This window comes from Leptonychotes weddellii, chromosome 6, assembly GCF_054177405.1.
Source record: "Leptonychotes weddellii isolate Sample4059 chromosome 6, ASM5417740v2, whole genome shotgun sequence".
Classification (NCBI taxonomy): Eukaryota; Metazoa; Chordata; class Mammalia; order Carnivora; family Phocidae; genus Leptonychotes; species Leptonychotes weddellii.
The window spans coordinates 116,130,778-116,140,307 of NC_138374.1; the positions used below are offsets into that span (position 1 = coordinate 116,130,778).

The 9,530-nt window shown below is 43.1% G+C and overlaps 1 protein-coding gene across 1 annotated transcript in view; it reads right to left on the bottom strand.

Annotated features, from left to right (window-relative positions):
- Nucleotides 1-2,361: 2,361 nt before the first annotated feature.
- The window catches only part of LEMD1 (LEM domain containing 1), a 26,314-nt gene continuing 19,145 nt past the window's right edge, over nucleotides 2,362-9,530 (bottom strand). The window contains exons 4-5 of the mRNA XM_081825107.1: nucleotides 4,307-4,383; nucleotides 2,362-3,151 (exon numbers count right to left, since the gene is read on the bottom strand). Coding sequence (XP_081681233.1) covers nucleotides 2,953-3,151; nucleotides 4,307-4,383 — 276 coding nt within the window. The 3' untranslated portion in view covers nucleotides 2,362-2,952. The remainder of the gene's footprint in view (nucleotides 3,152-4,306; nucleotides 4,384-9,530) is intronic.

The window sequence follows — 9,530 nt, forward strand, 5'->3', positions numbered from 1 at the left end:
ACGCTCAACCAAGGCGCCCCCTTCCCTTACTGTTCTTACAGATAGGGATGTGGTTAGCCCTTGTGTTCTGCCTTAAATGCTAATGCACTGGCCTAAGCTGCAGAACTAATTTCAGCAGTTCAAAGATAGCAGGCCAGGGGCGCCTGGGTGGCTCAGTCGTTAAGCGTCTGCCTTCGGCTCAGGTCATGATCCCAGGGTCCTGGGATCGAGCCCCGCATTGGGCTCCTGCTCAGCGGGAAGCCTGCTTCTCCCACTCCCCCTGCTTGTGTTCCCTCTCTCGCTGTGTCTCTCTCTGTCAAATAAATAAAATCTTTTTAAAAAAAAAAGATAGCAGGCCAATGTCTTTGTGATTCTCTCAGCTTTTCTCATATGCTTTTTACCTCATGGTCACAGAATAGCTGCTGCTGCTCAATAAGATCTAACATCTCTCTCTCTCTCTTTTTAAGTAATCTCTACACCCAGTCAGGGGCTCGAACTCACGATCCTGAGAGTCTGAGCCAGCCAGGTGGTCCCCAACCTCTCTTAATGTCACTGAATAGCTAGTCAGTTTCAGATTTTTTTGATCATAATTTTTTCTACAGTTGATTTAGTTGAATCAGAATCATATGTTTGGTTATTTTTACCAAAGTTGTATGTCTTAAGCTCCAAATTTCTTATGAGATTAAAAATAAATTCTTATCTAAGTCCCCTTACCAGAGTGTTATGTTCCTTGCAGTTGAACTGTAATACAGTATTACCATTTTTAAATATTAAAATTTATTCTCTCTCATTAGCAAATTAATACACCCTGCTTACGAAATCTTTAAAAATGTGGAAAAGTAGGAATAGGAAAAGAAAATTAGAGAATCCCATCATTGAAGTACTGTTAACATTTTTGTGTATTTTCTTCTGGTGTTGTGTGTACAGTTGGGATAACACAGTAATAACAAATCCGTGTCTTTTGTGTACCATTAAAAAAAAAGTAAGTTAAAAAAATAAAAAATAAAAAAGACATTAAAGTAAATTAGGGGTGGGGAAGCTGGCCGGCTCAGTCAGTAGATGTGCAACTCTCGATCTTGGGGTCATGAGTTTGAGCCCCACGTTGGGTGTAAAGTTTTCTTAAAAAAAAAAAAAGCAGCATATTAGGGGTGATGAAAATATTCTAAAGTTGATTGTGGTGATGACTGTACAACTCTATGAATATACTAAAGATCATAAAATTGTACACTTCAGGTGAATTGGATGACTTGTAAATTATCTCTCAATAAAACTGTTATTAAATTTTTATAAATAAGCATTTTCTGTTATGATAAATTCATTGCTAGTATTTTTAATTGTTGTATAATCTATCAAGAGGCTATACGTCCATTTATCAAACTATTCCCCTATTGTTGGATATTTGGGATGGTTCTACATTTTGGTTATCATAAAAATTGCTACAGTCAACTAATTGATACTTAAGACTCCTCTTGGGGCACCTGGCTGGCTCAGTCAATAGAGTGAGTGACTCTTGATTTCGGGGTCGTGAGTTCGGGCCCCATGTTGCATGTAGAGTTTACTTAAAAAAAAAAAAAAAGACTTCTCCTTCTTAACTATAGAGAACAAACTGCTGGTTACCAGAGGGGAGGTGGGTGGGGGGATGGGTTGAGCAGGTGATGAGGATTAAGGAATGCGCTTGTTGTGATGAGCACAGGGTCTTGTATGGAAGTGTTGAATCACTATATTGTACACCTGAAACTAATATTGCACTGTATGTTAACTAACTGGAATTTAAATAAAAACTTTAAAAAGAGAGGGACGGGAAGACTTCTCCGTATCTAGAATTAGTCCCTCCAGGAAGGAGAAATATTGTGCCGAAGTGTAACATTGCTTGAGCATTTCTTTTTTTTTTAAAGATTTTATTTATTTATTTGACAGAGAGAGACACAGCAAGAGAGGGAACACAAGCAGGGGAGTGGGAGAGGGAGAAGCAGGCTTTCGGCCGAGCAGGGAGCCCGACGTGGGGCTCGATCCCAGGACCCTGGGATCATGACCCGAGCCAAAGGCAGACGCCCAACGACTGAGCCACCCAGGTGCCCCTGCTTGAGCATTTCTTGAAGGCTTACTACCCATCAGGAGTGGACCACACTAAGTACTTTGTATGGATTATTTCTTCAAATTCTTCATCCCCTAAGAGGTCTATTCTATCCCTACTTTTAGAAGTTGAAACTGAAGCACAGAGAACAAGGAACTCACCCAAGGTCACAGAACCAATAAGTAGGGGCGCCAGGCGCCTCCCCAGCTCTGCCTGCTCCCGGAGGCCACAATGCCAACATTCCCTCATCGGGCATTAATTTCCTCAAACCTTGCTGGTTTCACTGGCAAAAACGCTGTCTTGTTCTAAATTGCTTTCCTTTCACGACTGGTGATGCTGGATATGGCTCTGTGTTTGCCGAACCAGACACATTCCTTTTTTGTTATTTACCTGTTGTGTTGTGGCCTTTCGCATAGTTACTATACCATTGGAAGAGTGAATCAAGTGGGACCTATGGGCTTAGTACCGTAGTTCAAAAGAAAAAACACCAGGCATGGTTTTCTTTTCAGAAGTATACTCAAATGTGGCAGCGTTTTTAATGATGGCCAGCATGACTCAGGGAATTCCCTATCCTCAAGCTCTTCGACAAGAGTGCCTCGTTCTCTCCCTCGTTCCTGCCACCGGGATGCTGGTTTCAGGTCATTGTGACTTTTGTTCATTGCCCTCTACCTCCCTGGCCTATTTCCTTATCTTGAAACATGAGTGGTGAACTAGACAGCACGTGAGGCCCCATCGGCTTTGAAATTATGAGTTGGGCACGGATTTGTGAGAGCAGCATAGTGGGTAGCGACGTGGCTATGGGGCTGGGCATCCCCCTTCGGAACAGTCTTTCTGTTCTTTCCTGCACCTGGAGGGCTTAGAGTAGCACTCAGGGGCTCTCTCATTACTTCCTAAAGCACTTAGCCAAAGAACGGCTTCCTTTCCACTGTTATGTAGACAAAGATCACAATGATAAAGATGCCAAACATAGCAAGCTTCAAGCCCACTGGAAGAATTTCTAGGCTCCCGCACTCAAAACTCCTGCTCACGGGCCAGTAGTCTGTCTCTCGGGTGCTACTCCATCCTTTGAATCGGGTGTCTGATGCTCTTGAAGGTAACCTGTGAAAACATTAGTGGCTCTTAGGGTTGTGGACAGCTATGACTTGAGCACCCCCTTAAAGTATGTGGCCCTTGAGCCCCACGGGAGCAACCGTGGTGGGGCTAAAATTTAGCGAGCAGCCCTCTACTTGTTTAAAACCTATGCTGATTTCAACAAGTGAGATCAACAAGGTATCACAGGGATGTGAGATCCCTAAAATCCCCCAAAGCATTTATTTAGTATTACCACCTGCTTGCATAGCATCTTTCAATGCTGGCCCAAGGCCTGCCGCAGGGACCCACAGATCCTTCAATCCCCACTGGAAACGGGTACAGGTAGATGGGGGACGCCAGTTCCCATGCTCTCTCCTGTCTCTCTTCACAGGTGTGAATAAGGACTACCCCTCAGGGGTGGGATGGGAAGCGCTTTTGAAATCTGCTAATGTTGGTTTAAAAGGACAAGATGGTACGTTCTGAGATCTCTTAGAGTTTTATGTACCCACTTGTCTAATCCTGGAAATCTGCCTCACTTTATTCAGAAGTTCTGGAACTTTCCAGAAGACTTTACTTTCTGAACAACAAATAATATGGCCTGTCCTGAGCTCTTATTTCAGCTACCTGCTCCTTTTCTCCCCCCTTTCTCCCTATTTTCCAAGACACAAATAGGAATAAACGTCTCCAAAGACTACAAATCAAGACACGTGACTTCTGGTCTCAGTTCACTGTGACTTTTGGCATCCTCCTCTGCCTCTCTGACCTGTTTCTTTATCTCCAGATATAAGTGGTGAACTAGACAGTATACAAAGTCCTTTCAGCTTTGAAATGATGAGATACAGGATGCCTGGGTGGCTCAGTCGGTTAAGTGTCTGCCTTCAGCTCAGGTCATGATCTCGGGGTCCTGGGATCGAGCCCTGCATGGGGGGGGGGTCCTTGCTCAGCAGGGAGCCTGCTTCTCCCTCTGCCTGCCGCTCCCCCTGCTTATGTTCTCTCTCTCTCTCCCCCTCTCTGACAAATAAATGAAAACTTTTTAAAAAATGATGAGATACTATGAACCTTTCTTCTTTCTCAACAGATTCTTTTCAGCCTCAAACCTTTCACAGAAATCTGAATAACAAATTTTTCCCCAGGAGTTATATGAGACAACAATATCCTCTCATACACTAAGCAAAGCATTACCTTATTCCCTCAGAAGTCTTATAAGCCAGGCAGTAGATATCTAGGGCTTTTGGTTTAGTGATGGAAGTCTCGGGTCTCTAATGAACAGAAAGAAAATATCAAGAAGACTTTATTGTTTCCAGTGTCTTGTACAAAGGACTTTATTTTTTTATTCTAGAAAAAGCCATATAATCTGAGTACTGATAGATGTTTTTGGTATGTCAGGTATTTAGCCCCCTCATAACCTGAACTTTAAGTTTGCCTTTACTCAATAATTAGCAAAAACATTCAAGTGCCATGGAGTAATATTTTACTTTAGTGACTCACACATTAACAATAGACACACTGGTAAATAGGGTCACATGATGCAAGTAGCATTCTGGTCTTAAATATCAACTCTTTATTTTGCTCTTACTTGTACTTTATTGCTTGGAGCTTTCTCTATGAGCAGGCGTCATTTGTATATAAAGAATAACATTATTTTAAAAAACAAGTTGGGGGGCGCCTGGGTGGCTCAGTTGGTTAAGCGACTGCCTTCGGCTCAGGTCATGATCCTGGAGTCCCGGGATCGAGTCCCGCATCGGGCTCCCTGCTCGGCAGGGAGTCTGCTTCTCCCTCTGACCCTCCTCCGTCTCATGCTCTCTGTCTCTCATTCTCTCTCTCTCAAATAAATTAAAAAAAAAAAATCTTTAAAAAAAAAAATAAAAAACAAGTTGGGGGGGTGCCTGGGTGGCTCAGTCAGTTAAGCGACCGACTCTTGGTTTTGGCTCAGGTCATGGTCTCAGGGTCATGAGATTGAGCCCTGCGTGGGGCTCCGTACTCAGTGGGGAATTTGCTTGAGATCCTCTCTCCCTCTGCCTCAGCAACCACCCCCCGACTTGCACGCTCACATGTGCATGCTCCCTCTCTCAAAAAATAAATAAATCTTTTTAAAAATTAAATAAATAAATAAAAATAAAATAAAAAAGCAAGTTGGCCATGGACAAAAACTGGAAAGTAATTTCAGAAAATGAAACTGTTGTCCTGTAAGAGGGATAGAAGTCAGGACTTCAGCTCAGGTCATGATCCCGGGGTCCTGGGATCGAGCCCCGCATTGAGCTCCTTGCTCAGTGGGAAGCTTGCTTCTCCCTCTACCTGTCCCCCTGCTCATGTTTGCGTGCTCTCTCTCTCTCTCTCTCTGAAATAAATAAATAAAGTCTAAAAAGAAAAAAAAAGAAAAAGAAAAAAATAACATACACAAAATCATGAAAACACCTTCTGGCACATAGTCAGCATTCAATGAACGTTAGCAATAATGATTATGATTCTGGTAATTATTATTCATTGCGCATTGCTGTTTTTCCTCACAGGCCTGGTTTTCCTTGACTGTCCACTCATGGTTATGATGCAGGCCTCCTCATCCTCAAATGTCTGCAATGTCCAGGCCAGGTGTGTTGTGTCTGCAGGACCGATGGTCTCAGCCCAAGGTGGGCTGGGGAGGGCAGGGCCCGGTGTACCATCATTTATGGCTGGTCACCCCTTTCCCGGTACTGGCCACGGATGCCCAAGCAGCTACGGCCTCCACCCCTCGCCTCCACTCCCTGCCTCAGCTTCTTAAAGAAGTTGTTCTTAACAGTGGTTTAGTGGTACCCAAGCCAGGCCTCTGCCGATGGCGGGAACCCGTGCCTAGCACAGGGTGCCGCACCCAAGGAAGCAGCTCACTGCAGACAGTGCACACGTACACACCTCTATGATTTCCTGGAAGAGGGGGACCCTTGAGGAAAAGGGACTTTGAAAATTCTCACCAAGGAGCCACGTGGGCTAGTGTTTGCTCACCGAGAGACACGTCAAACTATTTCCAAGGGTGTAGGAAAATCGTTTATAGGCACATCCTTTTTTTTCCAACCTTTTTAATTACAGAAAGCTTCAAGCAGACACAGAAGTAGACAACAGTATAATGAACCTCCACGTACCCATCACATGCAACTTCTTTTTAATTCTCTTACATGTAAAAATAGGTCTGTTAAATAAAACACTGGGGGTAGAAGTCTTTTTGCAAAATCAAATTACAGGATTTCACAGCTCTTAGGCCATCCAATACTCCCTCCCTTCTCTTCTCCCCTGCCACAGCAGGTTTAGGTCTTTGATTGCCTTTCCTTTTATCATTGCTCTCCTTTACTATCATTCACATGTCGAGTTCTCCTACAGCATGTAAAATGTGGACATTGTGATTTTCAAAAAAGGAGCAATTACGGCCTATCAACCTGACTGTGCAGCCATCAATAATAATAATAATTATAAAGTCAGGGGAAAGGGTTATTGATCACAGTAAACAGAGAACACACACAGTGATGGCAACTGGCTAAACTTATCCAGCACATGCACATAAACAACAACTAGAGGGAAAGAGAAACAATGAAACAGTTTTTGTGTCAGGTGGCATGTTTAGAGTTAATTCATTTTTCATTTAAAAAAATTCTTTTAATGTTGTTAAAATACGGTTTCACTATGAACACCATTTACAGTGGAACGAAAAAATATTGGTGTTCATTAAAGCAATGGCTTAGTGAGGGTGAAATCGCACCCATGGGGGAGTGTAATGCTCCTTTCTCCCTATGCTCAGAGCTAGAATCTGCAAAAAAAAAAAAGCTGGCTATTTCCAAAGCATTCACAGCTGACAGTGAGGGGGATGTGGGGCCGCCTCTGCTTCCCCACCCTCTTCACTACCGCCCCTGGCATTCAAGTCAGAAAATGACACCCATCCACATATCATTGATCACAGCTGTAGTTACAAATATAATAATAATTCTGAGATTGGCAATGCAATAAACAATGAGTGTCTTAATATAATCCTAGCTGACACTTATATAGTTATTTCCTGTGTGCCAAGCACCACTCTAAGCATCTTACATAAATAAACCCATTTAATTCTCAATACCACCCTATGAGGAAAGCGCTTTTATGGTGCCCATTTCACAGATGACAAAACTGAGGCGTGGAGAGTTTAAGTCAAGTGCCCTCGGTCACACAGCTGGTGAGATGGTGGAGCCAGGAGTCAACTCAGGTGGTGTAGTCTCAGAGCCCCTGCTGACGATCACCCTGCTGTCCTGCAGAGGGTGGATAATGAGGCTTTACTAGAAGAGAATTAGAAATACTGTGTTCTGAGCATCTGTTGTCTTGGGCATTCAACATGCCCCGAGCCACGTAATCTTTCTCACAACTCTGTAGTGACCATTTTATAGATGAGAAAAGAGAGGTTTATGGGAGTGAAACTTTTTGCCCGGGTTACACAATTAGGAAAAGGCACAACCATGACTGAAACCCCCGTATTCTGTCTCCAGTGCCCTGTTGTTCTTGTTTTATTTTTTTTATTTTTTTTAAAGATTTTATTTATTTATTTGAGAGAGAGAGCGAGTACATGAGACGGGGGAGGGTCAGAGGGAGAAGCAGACTCCCCGCCGAGCAGGGAGCCCGATGCGGGACTCGATCCAGGGACTCCAGGATCATGACCTGAGCCGAAGGCAGTCGCTCAACCAACTGAGCCACCCAGGCGCCCTGTTCTTGTTTTATAATATTTCTACTGGGGAAACTCATCATAAAAAATAGAGCAAAAACATGTTTCTAAAAACTGTTTTCACTAATTGATAAATGATCAAATCATTAGTTCATTTCCCGTGGAAGTGACACTTGTAGCCATCTGATCTCTTCTTAAAAATTTTCGATGAATTGTTTTGTTTTGTTTTTCAAGAAGATTTTTCTAGGTAGGCTAATTTTGTGCTAATTCTGGGCTACTTAGTATATCTGTGGCATCCGAAAGTGGAGCGTGTATGAGATATTATGTTCTCCTGTATTATAGGGAAGTACAAAACTCTGGGCTAATATCCAGAACCAGACGAACAAGAATCATTTTGTTTTCCCATTCAATCCTTACTCATCAAAAAACGTATTTGGTTTTTGACAACGATCAATCTCCTTTGACTAAAGCCATTCATTTTGGGGCATGAGGAAATACGAGTGTGTTTGCATTTCCACGAGATGTATATTTGACAAGGTAGACCCAAACCTAGCCAGAGTTGTCATAGCCTGACCCCTGCAGTTACAGGCAATCAGAGAGGCGTGTCGTGGGCTGTGCCAGCTTCCTCCCCGTTCCTTTCTCTTACTCTCCCAGGACTTCTTCTTCTTTTTTTAGATTTTATTTATTCATTTGTTAGAGACAGAGAGAGCACAAGCAGAGAGAGAAGCAGACACAGGGAGAGGGACAAGAAGACTCCCCGCTGAGCAGGGAGCCCGATGCAGGACTCCATCCCGGGACCCCGGGACCACGACCTGAGCCAAAGGCAGCCGCTCAACTGACTGAGCCCCCCAGGTGCCCCTCTCCCAGGACTTCTTACTGCTGGCCTCTGAAGAGTCAGGAGGCAGTGCTGTTCTTGGCGGTGGGGACGAAATCCTCTCCTAACTGCAATGCGTTACACTTTCCAGTCACTCTGCTTCATGGACGCAGTTTTTCAAAAACAGCTTATATTATAGAAGCAGACATTTTTACCAATGGCTTGGCAAACTGGTAATTGTGAACCTGCTCCCAGGCAGGAAAAAACCTTTTGATTTAGAGCTCTTTAAAATTGAATTAACCTCAAATCCCTTTATTGACTAAAAATGATTCCGTTAATAAAAGATCCTACAGTAATTTCAGACTCTTCATTGTTTTTACCTCAGCCTTGATTTAATAAAGCTCTCATTTTCAACATTGTGCTCCGTTAACCTAAGTCATGATTTTGAATTTATTAAATGCCTTCTAAAGTAATCTGTACCACATTAACAAAAGAAAGATTGAAAACCTTATGATCATCACCATTCCTGTTTCTTTTTTTTTAAGGGAATCTTCTAGCAAACCAGGAATAGAACGGGAACTTCTTTAACTTGACAAAAAGTGTCTTCCAATACTTACACCAAAAACCATACTCAAAGGCAAAATGCTAAATGCATTTCCTTTAAAATCATAACCAAGGAAAGCTTTCTTTCTTTCTTTCTTTCTTTCTTTCTTTCTTTCTTTCTTTCTTTCTTTCTTTCTTTCTTTCTTTGAGAGAGTGAGAGAGACGGAGAGAGTAGGAGCAGGGGGCAAGGGAGAAGCAGACTCCCCAGGGCAGGGAGCAGGGAGCCAGCCGTGGGGCTCAATCCTGGAACTCCAGGATCATGACCTGAGCCGAAGGCAGACACTTAACTGAGCCACCCAGGCGCCCCCAAGGAAAGAATTCTTTTTTTTTTTTTT